Below are 23,658 nucleotides of genomic sequence, written 5' to 3'. Positions count from 1 at the left end.
ACACGTTCTCTGCCTGGTGCTATACGGAGCAAATGGAAAACATAATTGACTTTTAAGCACAGCATGGTGCCTCGTTCATCACTGTATAGTTTAGAAAGAAATACGCATTATCCTCATTATCTGTAAATGATCTGTAATCTTTACGCTGAACAACAAGGCTTGTCAAGCAAATTGAAGTTTGCTTACTACACTCTCTCACGCTCACCACAGAAGCCTGTTATCTTCAATCTCAGGAGGGAAAAACACAGAGGTTTAACTACTTTTCAAGTAGACTACTGTAGATAAACAATTATCTACATACACGGTTCTCTCCTATAGACAGTCATCTCCTTTTTTTTTATACTGATAGTGCTTTGACAGTACTTTAATATATGTATACACTTATGAAATGGTAGAAGGTACTACTTGAAAACCTTTCTTAAATCAGAATCATCATTTCTAAGGTTGTAGGATCTAGACCCTTGCTCAAGAGGGCCACACTGAGGGGCCCTCTTAGAGGACAGACTTGACCTTGTATTTTAAAAATTATATAGTCCTGATTAACATAATATTACATGTAAAACAAAATGAGCATCAAGCGTATGAGTGTATACTTTTTATATTTTTTTGTTACCTGAAATCACTGTAGGGGTGTATAATCCAAAAGCCGGCCGACTTTACGCGCTCCTGTTCGCGCTCCACCGCCTTCTCGCTTCCGAACATCCTCAGGGAGAACTTGTTAACCCCGGGCTGGAGCATGGCACCGAACTGCCTGTGCATGAACCCCGCCTGGTAGTACCTCTCATCATCGGGCAGAACGTGTTCAATGCCGCCGTCCAGCTTGTCAAAGCCCGGGTACCATTCTGAAGCGTTGCGCGCTCCCGGTTCCACATCAGCCGCGGTGCTGCCATCGCCACTACCTCCTCCTCTCGCCCCAGTGGGGCTCTCCTCGCTCGGGCTCGGTTCCGCCTCGGTGATCAGACGCTTCTCTTCAGCCGAGTCGGATTCGTGGCTGTGGCGGCCGGTGAGTGATGACAGGCTGTCGCGAAACCTTCTGCAATCGCCGTTTGAGTTGCTTTTGGCGCCCCGGGCCGCCTCCGGGTCCGCCGCCGACGCCACTGACGCTGCGTCCGCGCTCCGCGAGCTGCTCTCGCCGGCGCACGGAGACGGCAGCGGCTTCATTCGGATGCTCCTCCGGCGTGTGTCCCGGTCCCCGTCCTCCCCGTCGCACATGGTCGAAGAGCTCCGGCCGACGTGCTGTGGCAAACTGTAAAGCCTTTTGCGCATATGGAGAGATGCAACCTGTGCACAGAGACATTGGAGATCAGCTCAATGACAGGACAGGTTCACTAATGATTCCCATAAGATGATCCAGGATTATTCATATATATATTATTAACTCGATTGCATGTAACCCTAACCTATAAGAACCTATAAGGTGAGCTCCTGTGCATGCATATGCAAGATAACCACCGTTACCTGTTAGCTCAAATGGTCTGCGCGCTCCCGTTCAATCAGGACATGCCCACTCCAGATGCATGGAACTGAGCTTCTCTATTCCATTCCAAAAAAAACAACAACAACAATAACAACAACAAAAAGACAAAGCAGGTCTGGGGCTGCCTCACCATGAAGGCGCCGGGAGGATGGATGGAGAGGAGACGTGCGGAGGTCATGGGCGTTAGTGAGGCTTCAAGCCTCCAGATCCCCCTATCGGCTGTCAATAATCAACAAGGAAAGTCGAGGAGGCGCTGGCTTAGCCAAGGAGCGCGGCTGACATCACCGCCGTCCGCCGCGCTGAGAGGCTCGCTCCGCGCTCATGAATATTTATGAGGATGCTGATCTATCAGGTTGCCACTGGAGCGGCGGAGGCAAACAAGCCCCGCCCACAGCCGTAAGGTCTGGACCCCGGTTGCTGATCGATTAAAAGCTTTTGTCCCTGATGTCTCTCGGATTAGCATCGGCAGACCAAGTGAAACCTTTACAATGATCTTTTTTTTGTCAGGGTTAATTGTCTGGCATCACAGACCCTAGATCAACTCCCTTATCAAAAAATTGGGCTTACATCTTTTAACTAGTGATTTGCTATATATATAGTATACTGCCATGCATTTCCATCAGTCCTCCAAAAGAAAACAACTGACCCACCAAACCTAATCATTATCAAGCATTTTTTTCCCAGTAAGGAAATGATTCACATTATTTTAATTACACTCATTACATATTCATTATTCAATAATATTAATATTAATATTAATCTGTTTATGTGATTTTATGTAGCATCAAGTTTCTGGAGGAACGTTGATTAATTTCACTGTGTACTGCATCAGCTATATATAGTTGAAATGACAATAAAAGCTTCTTGACTTAATATTATTTATATTTATAACAATTCATAAGAATCATAACATCATTAACATTATCCTTAATGTATACACTCCAAGTTCACGTGTGTTACAAAGCTCAGTAGACCGGATGGTCTGTAGATTGAAAATGTTTATATTGTATACTATAAGTATATTTATGTACATATATAAGTATATTTATATTTGTTTGTGTGTGGTTACGTTCCAAAACAACCCGTGATAAACGAAAAACCGCGATAAACGGACGCCATTCCAAAAATGCTTTTTTATGTATACAGTACTGTATCGCATTATTATAGTACTGTACTGTATTACTATTTAACCTCATTTTATAATGTATTATATTTTTATTAATACATTTCATTATTTTAACATAAAACTCCATAAAAACAATTCCCTATAAGTTTTTTTGGTCTATCGTGCTCTTCGCGAGAGATCGGGAAAACCAGCCAAACAAATAAGTTATGTGGCAAATGCAATTCCGCAATAAACCGGAGACACGAGATTCGAACTGAGTTTCGAACCCAGACTCAAAAACATATGTTACAATACATTTTTTTTATCTTAATTAATTTGTTTGTGTATCCTGTTCTCACATGTAAAATACAATCTAAACTGAGCTCGTTCAAAATAAATCATGCGATTGGTAGCTTGTTGGTAGCTTGTTAATTACATTTTCTACACCAGACAATAATGCAACATTTATTTTGGGCCCTCAATCAAGGCCCCTTTTTCAAGCTTGTTAATGGCTGTATGATCGCCTATGGAAGGAGCCGCCATTTTGAGGCTGCGTGTTAAACCGCACACTACCACACTAGATCGGGTGTCTAAAAAGTGCGCAGGCGCAAAGGTACGATCGCTATACATAGTGCACTTGGACTCTGATTAGGATGTAGCCAACTTTTCCGGGTTTTTATTCTTCATCCATCTTGTTAAAATATTGTTCACAAATTAAACGGATGGCTGAAGAAATTAAAACAACGCAGGCTGTCTGGAGGTTAAAACGGTATGGGCGTTTTCTCCCAAAAGCCCAAAATGTTGGAGAAAACTCTTCATGGAAGGTAAAGAAAATGTTAATAATAATTATTAGCCTAGCTAAAAGTCAAGCTAACAGCTAAGCTAACTAGCGGAAATGACTGAGGGCTAATAATTAGCCATGTAGCTAACAAAAAAGAGCAGCACAAAGTATTCAGTATTGTTATAACGATAAAAGTGTGTTGTATATATAAAAAATAAAAAATAATACGAAGTAAAAACTTAAGTATTTAAATAAGAAAGTTAAGTTGACTGTAGAGTGGTGCAAGGCTTCTCAAACATTTATTTCGAATAAAATTTGTAAATACAATTAAACTATGGAGTATTTTTTCAATTAAAGTATGTAAATATGTAATATAAACATGCATTTGTTAATTTATTAGACATTAAATAACAGTATATATGCAGTTCCAGTCAAAGATTTTGGACACCTTCTCTCATTCAGTGGTTTTTCTTCATTTTTTATTATTTTTAACATAGTACATTAATACCGAAGACATCCAGACTATAAAAGAACACGTATGGAATTATGAGGTAAACAAAAACCCAGAATATGTTTTATATTTATGTCTAAAGTATCTACATTTAGGTTTAATGACAGCCCTATCTACTGTACAAATCCATATAATGGCAAGAAACAATTAAGTAACGAGAAAAGACAGTCCATCATTACTTTAAGAAATGATCAGTTTATCAGAACGTTTTATGTATTCCCAAGTGCAGTCGCCAAAACTATCAAAACGCCATGATGAAACAGGCTCTAATGAGGACCATCCAAGGAAAGGAACATTAAGAGCTACCTCTGCTGCAGAGGATAAGTCTATTAAAATTACTAGCCTCGGAAATCTCCCATCTATATAAATGCTTCTTAGAGTTAAAGTGACATATTGTGGTCTATTAAAAGTGGATGTTAAAATATAAGACTTTATGAGTCTGGCCATAATGGTCGAATTGCAGCGATACATTACTTTAGAAGAACAACAAGCAAAAGAAACTTGTTTGGGCCAAAAAGAAAAACAATAATAAATGGACATTTCATTGAAAAACTGTGCTTTGGACTGATGAGTCCATATTTGATATTTTTGGCTCTTATCACCATGCCTTTGTTGACCATATAAAGGGTGAACTGATGGTTCCTGGATGTGTGGTTTCCACTGTGACGTGTTGCGGTGCTTTTCCGGTGACGCTGTTGTTTATTCAAAATCGAGGGCAAAAATTAACCAGCATGGCTACCACACCATTTTGCAGGATCATGCCTTCTCATCTGGTTTGCATTTAGTGGGACCATAATTTGATTTCCAAAATACAATGACACCAAACACACCTCTAGGTTATGTAAGCTATTTGTCCAAAAAGCAGAGTGCTGCATCAGATGACATGGTCTCCACAATCACCCTCTCTAAATCCAATCGAGATGGGAAGAGAGAGCGAAGAAAAAGCAGCCAACAAGAACCCAACACCTCTGGGTTCTCGGTGACTACCTCATAAATCTGATGACGAATGACAAGATTGTGCAAAGCTGTCATCAAAGCTGAATGTAACTACTTTTGACAGTCTAAAGTATAAAATATTCTGGTTATTTTAACACGTTTTTGTTTACTACTTATTCATTAATATTTTGAATATTTTCAGTATTAATGAACAATGTTAAAAATAATAAAAAAAGGAGAAAATGCACTAAAGGAGAAGGTGTGTCTGAATGTTTGACTTGTACTGCATATATAAAATGATGCCTAGAGTCGATCCACTGAGAACCGTTCCAGGATAAGCCAGATCCATTCAGAGCTGTGTATCTTGGTCTATTTACATAGATTCAGTTACTGGGCTCAAAAAGAATTCTACAAACAGATAGAGTTTCTCACAATACACAATACACTTGGAGAAACTTGTAAAAAGAAAACCTGGTCTTTCATCTTTACAGTTTTCTTTTTTTTTTTGAGCTCAGCCAATAAAAATCGTTCGATATGGAATTGCAGCAGTATTTAGGGCATTGTAGATTTTTATCTTCTGATGTTTTTTAATCCGGGGGGCTTAAGAAGCTTTAATGACTGATGTGGGATTTTAAGGTTTAAGCAAATCATTGATATAAAGATGTGACTAACTTTTAACTGACATCTATATTACATACCGGCTGAAATCACACGACTTAGCGCTCATAACTTGCTCACAATCAAAATCTGCATGGACAAAACACACTATATAATACAATATATATATAACACAAAATAGGGGCTGTTTGAGGATTTATTATGTAAATCAGAACAAGTCAGCAAAATTTCCAACACATTTCTCAAATCCCACAATGCACTTCAGTGTAGTGTTGAACACACTTTTATTTTTATGCTGCAGTTCGAATTTTTCCCAGAAATATATTTCCTCGATCAAAACATAACTTAATGTTACTCTAATTCTTAGAAAACTTAAAAATAGTTTGATTGTATGTTTAGTTTTTGGTGCTGCCTCCACTTGATTACTGTATTAAAAAAAAATGATTCTGTCGAGGTCAGGGATGAAGTGGAGTCTTTTCTAAAACACTGTGTGCAAGGCATGAGTACATCCTGGAGTGGTTGCTAGTCAATTACAGGACACACACACACACACACACACACACACACACACACACACACACACACACACACACACACATTTAAACTTCAAGCTGCAATTTACTGTAGCCAGTCCATTTATTGGCACATTCCTAGTTGTTTGTGCATTGACATCCATTAGGTTCGTTATATAAATTACTACCATACCAGAATATATTATACAGGTGTTTAATTAAAGCACAGTGGCTAAAGTCTTCATATTCTCCCCAAGTGGAAAATACAGCCTTCCACAGAGTACTAGAAGAAGCATGAAAAGTAATTCCCTAATAATTTGCATGTTTTAAATATTTATAAGTTACTCACGCTGCTAAATACAGCCAGAGGTTGACACAAAAATTATATATATAAAAATATATATATATTTTTTTTGCACTCTTTAAAGGTGTTCGAGTCCAGTGAAAGCAAAGGGACGTTGGAGCTGAAGATACTGGAATCTGGTCACCTGCTCATCGCACAGGCTCAGGAACTATTGGTAAGGTCCAGAGGAGACATATTCAATACATGTAAAAACGGGCCACGTGCGCTCCCCATTACAGGATTATATTTAATCTGTTATGTGCAAAGCAGATACAGTAAAAAAACACTACAACTGCTTAGTGTGGTGTTTCTCTACATTCAGAGGGGAAATTGCCTGGATACCACCAACCAACCCTCCCCCCACCACCGTTGATTGCCAGGCCAAGTGCATCTGAGCTCTTGTGATATCTCTGGACAGCGAAACACAGTAGAAAAGGATAGAGGCAGAAAAGTGCCAGTCGTAGTGCCATACAAGTGAGCTCAAGCATTCAGGACGTAACACTGGGTCTTTTGATAGCCAGAGAGCAGACTCTGATTGATTGCCCTCATAATCTTCATTTATGGCTGTGAGCAGAAGAAAGAAAAAAAGTTCTTTTTTGTTTTTATTTTTCCACAGATGCAAATGCTTCTGTGATCTTGTTTTTTTTTTTTTTTTCTTATTTATTTAGGCATGACCAATATTTGTTTAGAGGAAAAATAAGTTTTCAAGTGGGTCATCCGGATTAGATCCGAATAAAAAAATGGCGAGTGTTTGTGTTTAAAACATAAGCAATAAATTGTAAACTATAAGTGAGTCGGTTTATTTTAGACGTCTTGAACAAAAACTGACCCTGAAGGCCATAATTTATAATTTTTTGTAATCATTTGTGTCCTCGTTTAACCAATCTCAAGTTCCCAGTGTTCTGTGGATGTGGTTGAAGTCAATCTGGAAGAGACCACACCCGTCAGATTTGATCATAGGATCGAAGATGATCAGGTAGAAGAATTTTGCGTTGATTTGCAGTCACAAATGGACCAAAGCCATTGCAGCAAAAAAAAGTTCCCCCTCCCTCAGCATAACTGAGTTATTTGTTTTTTTTTCTTATGTATATTGTAGATGTAATAAAGAATTAAGCATGATAGAAAAACACAGGATGTTTTGGGCAAACAAGAAAAGGTGTATATACACAAAAATAGGCCGCTATATAAAATATGTAATAAATATTATTATGACTCTGAAAGCAAACTTTTGAGCTTTCTGGCAGCAGAACATTCAAGGTGTGGAAAGCTATTTTTGGCATTCATTCATTTTTCTAAGGGGAAATTCCTGTTTCTGGCAAGCCACTGTATGGACATGGAGGATTTTATGGAAATAGACCCCCCTGCAGGAATATTAAGGGAATTTCAGTTTGTAGGTAATTCTAGGTAAGCATTTATTGGTAAATCTGACTTCGGCTATTAAAGATATGACGATGTGGATAGATTCTTCTGAAACTGAAGTATTAGTAAATTGTCAGTCTTTTGTCAGACAGTCATTTCTTTGCCCTGATTGTTAAGCTATCGTTTTCCTGTGTTTATACAGGAAGGCTTCTCTCTTCTCAACGCTCAGAGCTTCCTGAAGATCCAACAGAAATCAGACAGCCTGCTTTTCTACTTCACGCTGAAGGTGAGAGATTGAAAAGCACGCTATGAATTCATTGGTGAGCTTGGTTGTGTTTTATAAATGTTGGGTTTAGCTCTAAAATGTAAATATCATCGAAACGAGGCAGACAGAAGATAGATGACAGATGATAGATGTATCTTCCCAGGAGCTGAATCTACCACGTTCTCATTCATAGCTCTGACGGATGATCATATGCAAATGTACAGGGGTAGCTGTTCTGTGTGACCTTGAGCTCAAGCTTCAAAGGCGTATGCTTTAAGTTTTTGTTTTTTATTAATTAATGCAATTATCTCTCTACCAAGTGAAAGACTATACCTAGAAACTATTCTAAAATTAATACTGATGAAGGATGGCTACACACACAGCTTCGATTGGCACATGTTAGGCACAGTGTGTATGTGTGTGAGGTGGGGAGTGGAGCAATTGTGCCCCCAAGGATAGGAATACCTGACCGATTTGACCTTGTGGGAACCAACCAAATGTACCCACAAGGTCAAAACTATAAAATGGTATAATAAAAGTTACTGAGGGCCTGATTTAGGTATAGGCAAAACATTCATTAGTTCTATTAATAACATCAATTAAATTGAGTAAGTAAGACAGCATATAAGTGTGTGTGTGTGTGTGTGTGTGTGTGTGTCTTTTACAGGAAGGGAGCCGTATGATACGACTACAGTTTGAGGGCAGCAGCAGGTCTGAAGCTGTAGATTTATGCAGGAAGGCAGTCGAAAGATTGAATGAATATCTGCCTGTAGGCACTCAGGAGCAGCCTGGCACTTCATCTACAACTCAAACCACTGGAATCTCTAACCAGCACAAGCAGGTACACTACATGAAGGATGAAAAGCAAGAGCATGTATATATATATATATATATATATATATATATATATTAGGGCTGTCCCGATTTCTTATTTATTTGCATGTGTGTCACACTTTAATGTTTCAGTTCATCAAACTAATTTAAATATTAGTAAAAGATACACAAGTAAACACAACATGCATTTTTTAAATGAAGGTTTTTATCATTAAGGGAAACCAAAAATCCAAAACTACATGGCCCTGTGTGAAAAAGTCACTGTTAAAACTGTGTTTTAGCACACCTGAGTTCAATTTCTCTCGTCACACCCAGGCCTGATTACTGCCACACCTGTTTGCAATCAAAAAATCTCTTAAATAGGACCTGCCTGACAAAGTGAAGTAGACCAAAAGATCCTCAAAAGCTAACCATCATGCTGAGAGACAAAAAAAAAATTCAGAAACAAATGAGAAAGAAAGTCGTTGAGATCTATCAGTCTGGAAAAGGTTATAAAGGCATTTTAAAGCTTTGGGACTCCAGTGAACCACAGTATTCACGAATGGCAAAAACATGGAACAGTGGAGAACCTTCTCAGGAGTGGCCAGCTGACCAAAATTACCCCAAGAGCACAGCGATGACTCATAAAAGAGGTCACAAAAGACCCAACAACAACATCATCCAAAGAACTGCAGGCCTGACTTGCCTCAGTTAAGGTCAGTGTTCATGTCTCCACCATAAGAAAGAGACTGGGCAAAACACAGAAAAACAAAAAGGAGGCAAACACTTTTTCACACCACTGTATAAAAAAAAATATACATAAAGAAATATTAAAGAGGCTAAAACCGTCAACGCAACACGTTTATTTACGTCTTTTCTTTACTCGGATATATAAAAAAAAAAAAATACATAAAATCCACCGTAAAATTATTTGGTATTTACTAAACATTTGTCTCAAATCAAGCACCAAAATCCGCCATGACGCAAACATCCGGCAATTAAAACCGCCCGTGTGGAAACAAAGCAAAAGTTCGGTGTCCTGATGATTGACGTAATTGCAAAAGTTTCAAAACATTTGCAAGAAAATTCTCTCTTCATGCTCTATGTTGAGTTTTAATAATAATAAACATACATTTGTAAAGGCATCCATATTTTTTCATGCCCATGATGATACAGTTAAAAAAAATTTGAAGAGTATTCATTTAAGGTATTTAATTGCGATTAAATATTTTAACAAACCTAATACACACACACACACACACACACACACACACACACACACACACACCACAGAAGGTTGTGCACAGTCTCTCACAAAGCAGAAACAAATCTGAAATGGGACGCAACAAACTACACAATCCCATAGAGTGTATGTCAGACAATTTACCTGACCTGTGGTACCAACAAACCACTTCTGACCAAATGATGTAGTTTTTATAATTTGAGCTGTGGATTACTTTCAGCACATTGTCACTGACCTCATGGTTTGAACTTAACAACTCATAGTCCCTGTGTAGATGTAAAAATACTCCCAAGCAGAAATCCAGCCTGCAGTCAATAATTTTATACCTGTAATGTTCATCTCTATATTTCTTTACTTTTTTTTTTTAAACATATTTATCTATCAGTGTAATTCAATTCTGGAATAGCGTCAATTTGTTCACATTTGCATTCAGACACCTATTGAATAAAGCAGAGCACTATTATCCTCCTCATTTCTCATCATCATCATGGTCGTCTTAACCTCATACATGCACCATGTGCAGGGAGTTTACGCAACAAACAAAGGAGATAAACGGCGTCACAAAGCTGCCAGTGAATTTTAATATTATCTAAAATGCCCACGTGTAGCGAGAGGAATTAAATTTGTGTTGAGCAAATTTTTAGTATTATGTACTGAATATAAAATTCCCAGTTACTAAACAAATAATGACTAAATGTATAAATTAAGCGAATGGCAAGAGTGAATCATCTCAATCAAAACATCTCCTGTGACGCATTACGCATTTATCAAAACCACTTGTCTCCTGCGTCTCATGAGTTGTTTCTGCCAGAAGAGCCGAAACATTGTCGCGACTAATTACCCAGCCATTAACATTGCAGGTTTTTCAGCTGTTAACTTTGAGAGGACACAGTGCTCTTGGCTCCCTGATATGATTACAGATTTATACTATAAAGAGTAATATTTTTGCTGGGAATTTACCGGCTTATGCTTTAACAGTTGTTCCAGTAAATCAGTCATTCACAAAAATCAGCTACCATTTAGTTAATGATAATAGAATGATGTTTTCTGTAGTTGGAAACACAAGGATAAGATATCCATGTTTGATAATTGACTAGGTTAAAAAAATAGTTTTTTTATGCCAATCGATGACGATGATTAGATTCAACTTTATTGTCATTATGTTCCGTTGCCTTGAACCGTAACATGCAGTCAGTCGTACCTCTATGTGATTGATACGAATAAATAATGATCAATAAATAATACGATGATAATAATATGAATATAAATAAATGGTACACGGAAAAGGGGTGATGTACAATGAGAAGTGAGACAAAGAAGATACTGTATTCAGTGTAATTATAGTGTACTCTTGAGTATTAGACTTTATATAAAGTATATTATGAACAGTGCAATGTAGAGTACAGTGACTCAGTGTATGGCATTTAGTTCAGTGTGTGTGTGTCTGGGTTGGGGCGTGGTAGTAAGGGGTGTAGTGTAGGTGGTGTTACCAGGGTGCAGAGTTCGGCATGGAAACAGCAGATGACGTTGTTGATGATTATGATAATGATGCAGCAGGTCACATATGGGTGAGCATTCAGGCTGCGGTCCATTGTGAAGTAACCGCGGCGATCCCTTTGTCCTATTAAATGTTCGCCTTGTAACAGCTGAAGCTAGAGTCTTTTTGAAAATATTGTAATATCAAACAGAACAGTAGTAAAAGGCTGTAAAAACATGGATGCACCGTCACCTGTTGCAGCACTATTTCTGTTTTTTGTTTTTTTTTCATTTAATTACAATTTACAGTTAATGAAATATACATTTTGCTGAATGCTGGCAGTCATTTATTCCCAATTATATCAGCATAAACAATCTAACAGAACAAACTTTACCTTATTTCTCATTCAAAAGTCATCCTATCACAATGGACCAAGATTTTACAGTCAGAAAGAGAATTCAGATTGTAGTATGAACTGCTTCAGTTATTCTGTAGCACTCCAGCTGTCAATCACAGATCAGAAATAAGCCGTTTCTACGCTGACTGATGTAGTGAATAAAATGTGAAAAGTACAGGGTTCATAGGACTGAACCTGAGAACCACTGGCTTGGAAGTCCTTTGACATACATGTGGGATGTGATTACATTTACAGCAGCTGCTCTTATGCAGAGACCAAGATCTAATAACCACTAAACCACTTAAACCTCATTACTGCCATCAACTGGAGCCTGTTCTTCACAGCACCATGATTTAATTTTATGGGAACACTCACAATCCCTCAGTGCCATTTGTCGTACTGCAAAAACAGCCTTTGCTGTGGCATTTCAAGCATGTAAGTTAAACACTCTCCCCACTTTTAACTCATTGTGTTAAACCATGCGGGTTCGTCCCTTGAGGGTGTCTGCTCAAAAATTCTACAAGAGATGCACGTGTAGCTTTGCTTTCACTAGGTGGCACTCAAGCAACATTCTCCTGACGAGAACAATCGCTCTTGCAGATTCGGTTAACACACACATTTTGGTTGAATGGATGTTGAAATCGCCTGCAAGTTTCTGCCACATTCTGACCTTCTCATTCAAAATGCACTATTACAACACGGCGACAGCAAAGCAGACACAGAATCAAGTAGTTCGAAAAAGACGAGCTCTTTCAATTAGTAACGTCCCTATTGATTGGCGTGAAAGCTCTTCAGTGTGAGACCTGAGACGGTAATGATCGTATCTATCCCTGTGTTTCCTAAGACTCCTGTCGCACCACCGCAGGCGATCCATGACGGTACTCAGGAATCTCTGTCCATCAAGCAGCTTTCTCAGGTACCACTGAAGACTTTGCTATTTGATCCACTGATTGATAAAAGACACTGCAGATACTGCAATGCAGGCATCGTCCTGGAAAGTGACGGTATTGGAGCAGAATGTCATTGTCATTCAGTTCTGAAGATCACAGAAGCTTAGTGTCACAAGATGATTTCTGATTTTATACACAGTTACTGTTTGTTTTATCCCTAGTATTTCCTGGGTGACAGTGGACTGTCCCTGCCTTTGGCATATCATCATTTCACTCCGCCTCCTGGTGATCTGGAGAGTCTATTGCGTCTGTGTTTGCTCGACTCTAGCTTCCCTGGTTTTGTAGAAGATGTGGAGAAGATGCTAAATGGCTTAATCAAAGAATGAGGTACACCTCACAACTCGACAATATTCACAAAAGTATTCACTTCAATTATCGGACATGATGTGCATCGTGCACCAAATCCACTTGGAATTGTTATGTTCTAAAACATTTCTGTTGAACTTATTGGTTGGTTAATGGTTTGCTTAATTTTGTTCCTGTCGCACACAAGAGAGTGATGAATCAGAACTATAGTCTGTCCAGTTCCCTCACTTCTTCATCTATACTCTCTGCTCAAATGGATCTGCTTCCAAAGGTATAAGTTTGTGTTAATGTGTAAGTTCAGTATTGCACCTGTGTTCATTGCTGACTAGTTGAATTTTTTGTGTAAATATTACACCGACCTTTGCTCACCAACAAAATTGGACGATCATAACATGTTTCAGATGTTGTTTTTTTTTCCTCCTATTAAACACCATTCTTACAGAACACATTTGCACCCGGATCACAAATAGTCTTTCAGGGTGGATCCGGACTCGCAATCATTTATCTAATGTCAATCAAGCAATCCAAACGACACATTTTGTTCATATTTTTGAGCCTTTATTTTAAAAAGAACAGTTGGTCTCACATGTTATTGTAATGGCTTTAGCTCCAGCAGGTGCCATCTTTACTTATTGGTCCAGTTGCACTGCAACACACTGATACATGGTTTTTCTTTAAGAGAAGTAGTCATGCAACTACAGCAGTGCATTTGTGCTGTTACTGCATCCCGATGATCCCACAACATTAAAGCTTAGTCTCTGAAAGTCATCAAAAAACGAACGTGGCCCAGTGTACAGTTGCCATTAATTCTATTGGAATACATATTGCATAGGATAATAGCCATGCTATACAAGATTCATATCTGACTAAAAAGAAAAACAAGGTCGGAGGACATCGAGGATTAAAAAACTTCTTCACTTTTTACAGATATGCTATTATAATATTTGAACACTTACAGCTCAACCTGTACAAGACATCTAGGTAATTCTAGAAAATAAATATCCTTTATTCATCTTTTTTAAAATTCTTTAATACATAGACAGTTCTCCGTGATTAAATACTGCTCTGCCAGTCACAGCTAGGCTCCTGCAGTCCAGCTTTACATAGAACACCTTTTGTTAAACTTTATGAGCTGATGATAAACTGTACAAAGAACTCAGTGGATCTGACTTTTTAATCTCACTTTTAAATTTGTTAAAAATAAAAAAAATAATAATAATTATAATCACACACACACTTAGGGTAATCCTCTGAAGCAACACTACACAAAGGGATAACAATAGAAAAAAAAAATGGCATGTTATTTGTTTGTTACTGCATGCATTCGACACGATATGCAAGTATGCAAAAGGAACGCCTTAGAAGGTTGGCATAACGAAAGGAACAATGTAAAACAGAAAAAGAAGAAAAAAACCGCACAGAAGAGTAAAAATAATGTGCACACCTTTTTGAATGAATTGGATCAATTTTGTCCACACATACCATAAGACTGAATAAGGCATGCTTTAAGACAGTCCTTATTGTTCGTTTCTGCCAGTGATATGCTGTTTCTGTTTCGTTGGCCGAGTGAGGCAGGATATGCTTTATTAGAAATGGCCAGGAGCTTCTGCTCTCCTTGAATACCTTCATACGGTCAAGATGTGCAGTCAGGATTCTGTAAAACAGCAAGCAATGGGGAATGTTTAATACGAGAACGAGTGTGTTTTTGTGCTGTTTTTAGGGTTTTCTGATTACTGTGTATTTCTTATACACAAAGGTTTTGGGGTAAAGCTTAATTATTATACATGGTTCTGGATGTGAGCTTCTGCTCTTGTGTTAACACTGATTTGAAAACTTCTCTGTTCGTAAAACCTCGACTACTCCGGGTATTTTTAACAGTAAACGTTACAAAGCGCAAAAACTGTCATCACAGTAGTGATAAGATATTTCTTATATATTTATATACAGTATGTTGAGCCTCTGTCGACTGAGGTAACCTGCAGGTACCCATGTTCCAACCAGAACTACATTCCAAGCCGTGACATATCTGCTGTGAGAATTCAGCCACGCTGTATATAAGACACCACAGAACTGCTGAATTCTCACAGCAGAAGGTGTTGATTAATTTTCTAAAATTAATCACCATTTCTGTAGTAACAGCTCATACATAATCCAAGCTGAATGTTAAATGTATGATGAAATGTGTTCTCTGACAAAGAAAAAACAAATGATTAATTTATATAATCAAGTAATGCAGTCGTGGGTCAGTAATACTCACATTACTTGCTGTATTTGATCAGTTGGTGTTGCGGTGTCTCAGGTTTTTGTCTTTGTGGTTGTTGGTAGAGTTGGTTTTCCTGTCAGAGAAAAAAAAAACATTTTGTAGATGTTTAAAAGAAACTCATTTTGGTAAATTATGAAAATTGGGGCAACATTTGAGTTTATTAAAGTTACACAACCATTCAATGTGGACGCATTAGATTTAGTTCTTACGTTTCACTAAATTAAATATGCATTAAAAGCTTGAAATTGCACTTTGTTGGAAAGTTAAGAAAACCTATGGTAATTTTTATAATTGTTAATCATGTTTCAAACTCGCTGCACAATCATGTATGTATCTCACTGTGGTTATGTCTATTATCATTTTTCTTTGTGTTTTTTTTTTTTAATGAATAGCACTTCATCCTTCAATCCTATGACTGGGTGTTGGCCAACCATTTGATAGGTACTGTATTTTCACTAACTTTTCTTACAATTTAATTTACACTGATGATTGGAGTGTTTATTAGTGTAGATAGGAATTAGGAAATCTCAGGTCTTACATCGATCCAGCTGGTTCATCATCTTCATCCGGGTCAAAAAAAGGAGAGGAAAAGAAAAGTAAGAAAAGAAAATGAAAGAAATGCATTAATAACAGCTATCATTTAATATTCTTCTAATATGTTACACACATAACTATTAAATAACATCGAACAACATGTACAAGGCCGTAGTGACATTCATAATTTTGCAGTTTTAGAGGTTTTCTTGGCATTCACCGATAACAGGTTTGATATCTGTCTAACCCTCAGCTGATGAGCATTTTTTTGCATCTATCAACATTTATGATCAGAATCACGATTTGAGACACCGATGGAGGATTAGTTAGTGTGTGAGTATGTGAAAGCCAACATGCATCTGCAGCCTGATTCAACAGTCACCAAACAGGCGAAAAGGTCATATTTACAGACGGAACAACACGGCGAGTCAATTAACTGACACACAGACACGCCGTTTCAGATATACACACTCATTCCCAATGAAACCATGCAAGATTTTAAAGCCAGACAGCGCTTAGATACACCATTGCTTTATAATATCAAGATTCTAATAATTAAGGCCCTTGCATTAGATTCTGATCAATAACATGATCTGACTGAGGTCACTTCCAACCTGTTTAAACTGTTCTGTGTTTACAAAATTACATGGTTTAGACACTTCCCATGATGAACTGATCAGCTAATTCGGCTGGCAGTGTTGATCTTTATGAATAAATTGTTGGACTCATTGTTTTTGATAAAAATCTCTATTATTTAACCTTATGATCTTTGGCACTTTGACTAAAAAATAAATACTTGGGCACTCAATTTTTTTCTAGCAATATGTGGTTCTTCCCCAAACGGTCATCACAAAGTTGGAGACAAACAGTTGTCTTTGGATGTGGTAGCATTCAATTGTCCCTTCACTTGAACTAGGAGACCCAAACCTGTTCCGGCATTACAATGCCTCTGGGTACAAAGCCAGCTCCATGAAGATATGGTTTACATGGGTTGGAGTGGAAGATCTTGAGTGACCTGCTATAGAGCTCTGACCTCAACCCTATTAAACACCTTTGGGATGAAATGGAATGCTGACTGCACCCCAGGTCTCCTCACCATCACCTACAATAGTCTCTGAATTTACTACCACCCTTGTGGCTGAATGAGCACAAATCTCCACAATAACACCCCAACATCTACTTAAAAGAGGGGAGCGGTCATTGTAAGAGCAAATTGGGACTAAATGTGGAATATATATTTATATATATGGCATGTTAAAACTCATTGTAGAAGCCTGTGTCCTTTGTTCTGAATAGTTTTGGATGAGACTGCAGAACACAAGTATATACAAAAGTTACTGTATAAAGCTAAGAGACAGGCAGTCATGATGATAGAGCCCAGAAATATCATGTCATGCGCTTATTATTAAAAACACCACTTTTCAATATGTTCTATTCCGCTATGACGCATTAGATATATGTGACAAAAAAGCTTTGGTAATTTAATAGTGAGAACCGGCATCAAAATGCAGAGTATTACATTCTCATCTCGGATTCTGCTGATAAGAACCAATGCCAGATATAATCTGCCTTAATCCATCCCCATCCCTCATTCGCTTTCTTGCCTGAGTAAATCCTGTTCAGAACACAGAGCTCTGGTAAAACAGTACATAGATTTCACAAATAAAGAGGAAGTACGGATTGTTCGCTCGGTATTTTTTTTATTTACTGGTATATAATTTTTTTTTACTTACGAAGCATAAATAATTTATCCAAGTCATTTGATACAATGACCTGGATATTAATGTTATAATATTTATCTCGTGGTTACAGTATGTACACAGTTTTGCACGTTCTCCCTATGTCCAATTAGGTTTCCTTCAGGTTCTGCAGTTTCCTCCCACTTCCCAAAAATATGCAGGTAAACGAACTAGCTTTGCAAAACCGATCCTCGGTGTGAATGGGCGTTTCCGTGTGTGTATGTGTGTGCATGCCGAGATGCAGTGTTACTGGACCATTATCGTGTCCAGAGTGTTTTCCTGCCCCATGCGCAGTGTTTCTGGGATAAGCTCTGGATCTACTAGGAGTCTGACTTGGGTAAAGCAAGGTACTAAAGAGGACTGTTTTACAGGCATGTAGTCTAAAACATCAGAGATAAATGACCTCAGTTATTAGGATATTTGGTTAATATCTTTTATCAAGAGTTAATTAATGAATCAACATTTAATACAAAATTGTATGGATGCAAGACAGAAGGCAACATTTTCATACGTGCAAGTTCTCGAACTTACCACCAACAAAGAATATGGTGCCATATGGAGAGGAGAAAAAAAAAACATGGTAATATTTGTTTAAAGCTCAGTCACAAGAAATTGTCCTGCTGTACTGGATTACATGGGTTTAGCTTGATTATATTAAGAATGTTCTGAATTTAGAACCAAGGTATTCACATGTAATACTGTGGTGTATATCCGAGTCTCAATGAGAGTTACAGTTTCTGATCTAAGTAGAGCCGGGGATTCAAATGAGCACGCAGGTTTTAGAAAAAAAGGCAATAGAGAAATTACACACAAAAACTATTGTAATGTTGAAAGTCATGCAGCCCATGTCCAGTTTTCAGGATACAGATTCAGCAAACTGTGGCAAAACATTCCAAAATCTGCCAATGGTCATGAGCTTTCCTGCATGCTGTATTGAATGTACTCCAAACGTGATTTTCCTGGTGATTTAAAAAAAGAAATTCATTTTACTGCAGCATCATATACAAGCCATGCCTTTCTGTTGAATCTGAACTGGCAAAATCACCGCTCCCCCTTTTTCCTCAACACCCATTTGTCACACTGTAATTCGCCAGAGGAGCACAACTGGCCTCGTTTAGCCTCGCTGAAGGCAATTTGTGACCTCAAGATCTGAGAAATACAATCTCCGTCAGCACAGCCAGCTCTTTATTTATTCATTCATTTTATCCTTTTTGTATTTAAAAAGAAAATGACCAAAACACATTTTTTTTTACGGTATGGTATGATTTTCGCCGTAAGACCAGAGGTTCATTGTGTTCCGGATATTCATTGAACAAGTGTGCATTCGGAATATTTGTGAAATCATTGGTGTGATTCCAAAAAAAATACATAATGTTGAGAGCTATGGAAATGTGCAGTAAAACATGAGGTCAGATAATTGTATTAAATACAGGATCGGATGCAGTCTTCTGGTGATTGTTAGAAATGTTACTATATATTTAATTTAGTATTATTATTCATGTATTATTATATATTATAGTATTAGTGTTCATAGGTATTAGTATATTTAATACCAGTTTATAAGAAAATACAGCTTCATCTATTACAACTATTGCATTTGTGTTTTTAAAACCTACGTAGAAGAAATATTTAAAATAGGGTTGATTTGGGTTACAGGAACATGCTAATGTGATGTGACTGAACTTTAAATTGTGCCTGACTACACCTATAAAGTGAGAATTGTCACCTTTTTTTTTTACTGTTTTAATCAGGGCAACTATTTCATTCGAAGCAGGCAGGATTTTCTCATAAAATAAATTCCCAGTCAGGCTTATGATTGCGCTCTAAATAAATTACCCATAAATACTAAGCTAAAGAGGTGCGGAAGAGGCTGAAACAAGCAAATACTGCACCAAAGATTGCACTTTCAGAATTGTACTGGTTAGTTGGTTTCTTTGGGATGGTCAAAAATTCAACAATATCCCAGCACAAGTATTTGAAAGGATTGCAAGAAAGAAAGCTTCCTGAGAGAAGCAGCCAAAGCCGAAATCTGACTTTATACACCATCGCCATGTTTGGTGTAAACGAGGACCACATCCTGCGAAAAGCCCCAAACCTATTGTATGATCCAAATGTGGCTCATTGATGATTTGGGGCAGATTTGCAGCTACTGGTTCATGAACTGGTGGCATCATGAATTCCATTCATTTTTGTTTTTGTTTTTTATAAAAAATGTATTTTCTCTGCCAGATGATTGAGACATGGGCATAGACTGATATTCTAACAAGGTCATGACCTGAAATATACAGTACATTCAGTACATGCTCTTGATTTGAACCTCACCTGACCTAACACTATTAATGAGCGAGGAATGTTGTGCATGCAAAATTAATTCGAGGTGTCTGAAGGTCAAAGTATCATTTATTGCATGCATTATTCATTATACATATTCATATTCTGATCATTTGCATGATGTCAATAATTTTGCATTTGTCTGTATAAGATGTTCTTCAGATTGCATTACCTTCCTCTTTTAAATTATTATTTTTTTTTTTTTTTTTAAATGAACACTGCCATGGCTAACGTACTATTATTAATAACAGGTTATAAACCATCTGCCATCTCTGTTATTATATGACTCTGCTTATTGAAAGGGTAACTAAAACCCACCGCTGGCTCAGAGATGCCCTAATGTGTAGCTGCAAAGGTCAAATTACCATGCATCTGTGCCTGACTCCTGGCTTTTGGACGCAGTCCTATGATTGAGGCACTGAATCATACACGCTGTCCTTATTCTTTATTTTCAGTGCCTCTTCTTCTTGTGTGTTCACTGATCTGTTCGAAAGGAATTAGTGGCTACCAAGTTATGAAACCCTCTCAGAGATGATACACAGCGCAAGTTTACTTCCCAAGGTTGTATTTTTCGCGCCGTATTCACAAAGATGTGCGATGATGAAACCGATACTAATGATCTCAAGCATTTAAGTACTTTTCATAATTAAACAGGCTCCCAAAGTGTTAGGAATCTGAATCTACCAACAGAAAAGTGCAGTAAATACTCATTACTGCCAATATCCAGTTAATAGAGTCAATAGCAAACACTCCAATAAGACACCCTAAGCCAGCTGTAGACATTAAAATTAAATGGATATTTGGTTATCACAGCTGAAGGACTCCCAGTTCCTGTGTACTCATGAGGTAAAAGGACAAACAGCAAAACGTTATTTTTACAGAAACGTCTATCACTAAGTAGGAAATATTACATTAAGAGTTTAAAGATATATCCAGAACGACATGCTAGTTTTAAGCAAAAATTAAATTTTTCTATAGCTTACCCTCTGCCACATCGTCTGGCCTCTTGCGTTTCTCATAAACAACAATAATGACCACCAGGATGAGGATTTCTACCAACACACCAAGGAAAGGCCAGAGCGGGGCCAGGTGACTGCGCACTCGCAGAATAGACGTTGATTCTTTAGTCCCGATGACGTTTGAGGCGCTGCAGACATACTCGCCGGGGTCTGTGGTAATGTCAAGGTTTATAACGGTCAGTTCCGTGTAATTGTCTTTGTTCATGACGAAGAAGCGCCCAGTACTGTTGTCGATGTCCTACAAGACATGAAAGAAATGAACACATCCGGTTACACATAATAAACAAATATGCGCAAATATGCTGTACGATAAGTTGCTGTCTTGTTACGTGGGCAGATCATGTCTCAACTTACAATGTTTATAAGTTACAATGGGGTCATCGGAATGCATCTTTATTCCTAAAGGAGGGGTACAATGTATAACAGATACTACGGTAAAGCATGCCTTTGTGTCTGGCTGAAGAGATATACACCCTTGTCATCTTTCACTTTAGCCATTACTTGTCAGCAAGGTGTGACTACAGCTGTGCAGGTCAGACTAAAGTTATATTTCATTCCTCTACTTCAGGGAACAGTGGTCTTATGCATAGCCTAACATTTTTTGTTAGACAAGTCGCTCAGGATAACATCGATAGTCTGGGGCATATATTTACACCCTGCACCGCTGCAGCCAAGGAGGAAGAAAAATGTCCTCATGTCTGCCTGTTCCAATTAGTGAGCTATGTACATTCTTAAAACATCCGACTGACAAAATGGCCCAGGTGTAATAGGGAAAATGTCATAGTAAAGCACAGTCCCTGTTACAAGGCGCCAGAGACAGGGCTACAATGTCCAAGAGGTACTGTATGGGAGGAAAGCCCATGAGGCTGCTGTGCAAATGTCTGTTACTGATATCCCATTGAGGATGGAGATCCCCACATGAATTACTGAGGCTAAGAAAGAAGAAATACTACTTTGGAAAATTTTATACGCACTGATTTAAGAAGTTCAAATAGGGAACTGTCCCTCAAGCACCAAAGTATAAGGGGTTGGTCAGCTGTACAGCACAGCTTAGATGACGAATGCCCCTCATAGATGCTGAGCCTCTGGCAATACACAGTCAAAGCCTACAAGACAAGCAAGGTTGTAGCCAGATACTAACCCTTAGCACCACTGCTCAAACATTTATCCCATAGAAGAAAAGAGCAGTGGAGTGGAAATGGAGAACCTTTAGACCCAAGGTTCCCCGTTTCAGGTATCGCAATTCCAAATGAGGTTGAACCACCTGGCCTTCTGCCATGCTTTTACTTTATCCACACCGATATGTTTTTATTTGAAAACGCATTTTGTTTCCTCCGTTCACACCCAAATGGCTTTTACAGTTAACGGAAACGCGGCTTTTTGAAAACGCTCTCCAATTTGATCAATTTGAAAATTAGTCACTGCCACAACTATTTAAAGAGCCGGAAGCAAATTAACGGCAAGCGAAGAAATGACAATTTTGCTCATGTGCAGTACATGAGCGTAAACTTTTAGACATTTTGGTGTGGTCAGCAGCTTTTGGGAAACGAGTCACAACAAGTGTGGATGTGGAAAAACACCATTTTTAAACTAATCCAGATTACTGTAGGCGTAGACTTGGTATCATATACTGCGGCTAATTTACTGTGGGCATGTGCAATGGGAAAAACAGCGTGTGCAAATGAGCGTGAGCAAGTGAGTTGCAGGTTTATAGAGAATACCTGGTAAAATACATCATGGACAAAGGAGGACAAGAATATTTACATTTGTGGCATTTGGGAAATGCCCTTATCCAGCCTTATCTCATGCACACAACTGGGCAGCTATGGGGTTAAAGACCTTGCACAAGGGCCCGGCAGTGGCAGCTTGTTGAGGCTGGGATTTAACCTCACGACCTTTGGATCCAAAATACAATGCCTTAATCACAAATCTACCACCTCCCCACATATGAGGATTTTAAGGAATTGTTTTCAATGGCCGTAGTGAGTTCGTGGATCCAAGACACTTGCACAAGACCGAACAGCAAGGTGTTCTTTATGTGTGTATTAATATGTGCATGCAATATATTCCAAAGTGACCAATCCAAAGTGCAGAATAACTACACCACCTCTCACACCATACCTATACTATATCACCTTAAAGTGCAAAACGGGTACGACCTGCTATTTTGCTCATGTAAGATATTATACAGTATATCAGGGCTTATCTGTGTTATATAGAGTCTGTATTAAAGAGTTAATCTATATTGTCAGTAATAAGCACTTCAACAGATTTACTAAATGTCAATTAGATATACACAATTAAAAGGTTTGTAGCCTTTGCTTATTCTATAGCTGTATTGATGTAAGTACCAGTAGGAGGAAACAACATGCTACGTACAACATATGATCCCTGGCCGACTTTCTTCTGCCATCTCCAGATGGGATGTGGGTATCCCACAGATTTGCAGTACAAGAGAGCGCTTTCTCCTTCTTTTTTATTCTCGCTTCGCTTGTGACCGGTGATTTCAGGAGCAGCTGAGTGGAAGAGAAAGACAATATGTTAAAATAATGCACACCCAAAAAAAAAAAATTTCAATTTTCTGTGTGATACCTGTCACAGTATTATGTCATGCATATGTATTTGTTTGTCAGACGACAGTTGAAGTGGTGGGAGAACACGCATGACTGAACTGTAATC

General features: G+C 38.2%; 3 protein-coding genes across 5 annotated transcripts in view; 1 reads left to right on the top strand and 2 right to left on the bottom strand.

Annotated features, from left to right (window-relative positions):
* hcn4 (hyperpolarization activated cyclic nucleotide-gated potassium channel 4) overlaps positions 1–1,738 on the bottom strand; it is a 105,331-nt gene extending 103,593 nt beyond the window's left edge. The window contains exons 1-2 of the mRNA XM_046865305.1: positions 1,459–1,738; positions 614–1,281 (exon numbers count right to left, since the gene is read on the bottom strand). Of these exons, the coding sequence (XP_046721261.1) occupies positions 614–1,266 (653 nt within the window). The 5' untranslated portion in view covers positions 1,267–1,281; positions 1,459–1,738. The remainder of the gene's footprint in view (positions 1–613; positions 1,282–1,458) is intronic.
* Positions 1,739–3,247: 1,509 nt separating this feature from the next.
* On the top strand, positions 3,248–13,537 carry rec114 (REC114 meiotic recombination protein). Its single transcript, XM_046864414.1, has 6 exons — positions 3,248–3,406; positions 6,369–6,458; positions 7,845–7,928; positions 8,575–8,748; positions 12,682–12,753; positions 12,949–13,537. The coding sequence occupies exons 1-6, from the start codon at positions 3,305–3,307 to the stop codon at positions 13,111–13,113; spliced, it is 687 nt and encodes a 228-aa protein (XP_046720370.1). The 5' UTR covers positions 3,248–3,304; the 3' UTR covers positions 13,114–13,537.
* Positions 13,538–14,075: 538 nt separating this feature from the next.
* LOC124395681 (neuroplastin-like) overlaps positions 14,076–23,658 on the bottom strand; it is a 34,377-nt gene continuing 24,794 nt past the window's right edge. For 2 of the 3 annotated variants that reach the window (XM_046864411.1, XM_046864413.1), the window contains 5 exons: positions 23,359–23,495; positions 20,944–21,217; positions 15,895–15,916; positions 15,351–15,429; positions 14,076–14,747 (listed from right to left, as the gene is read on the bottom strand). In XM_046864411.1, the coding sequence (XP_046720367.1) occupies positions 15,369–15,429; positions 15,895–15,916; positions 20,944–21,217; positions 23,359–23,495 (494 nt within the window). In that variant the 3' untranslated portion in view covers positions 14,076–14,747; positions 15,351–15,368. The remainder of the gene's footprint in view (positions 14,748–15,350; positions 15,430–15,894; positions 15,917–20,943; positions 21,218–23,358; positions 23,496–23,658) is intronic. The other variant, XM_046864412.1, reaches the window with a different exon arrangement.

The sequence above is a fragment of the Silurus meridionalis genome, chromosome 13, assembly GCF_014805685.1.
Source record: "Silurus meridionalis isolate SWU-2019-XX chromosome 13, ASM1480568v1, whole genome shotgun sequence".
In the NCBI taxonomy this organism is placed as follows: domain Eukaryota; kingdom Metazoa; phylum Chordata; class Actinopteri; order Siluriformes; family Siluridae; genus Silurus; species Silurus meridionalis.
The sequence above is the reverse complement of the archived record's forward strand: the minus strand, read 5'-3'. Positions and strand labels throughout refer to the sequence as shown.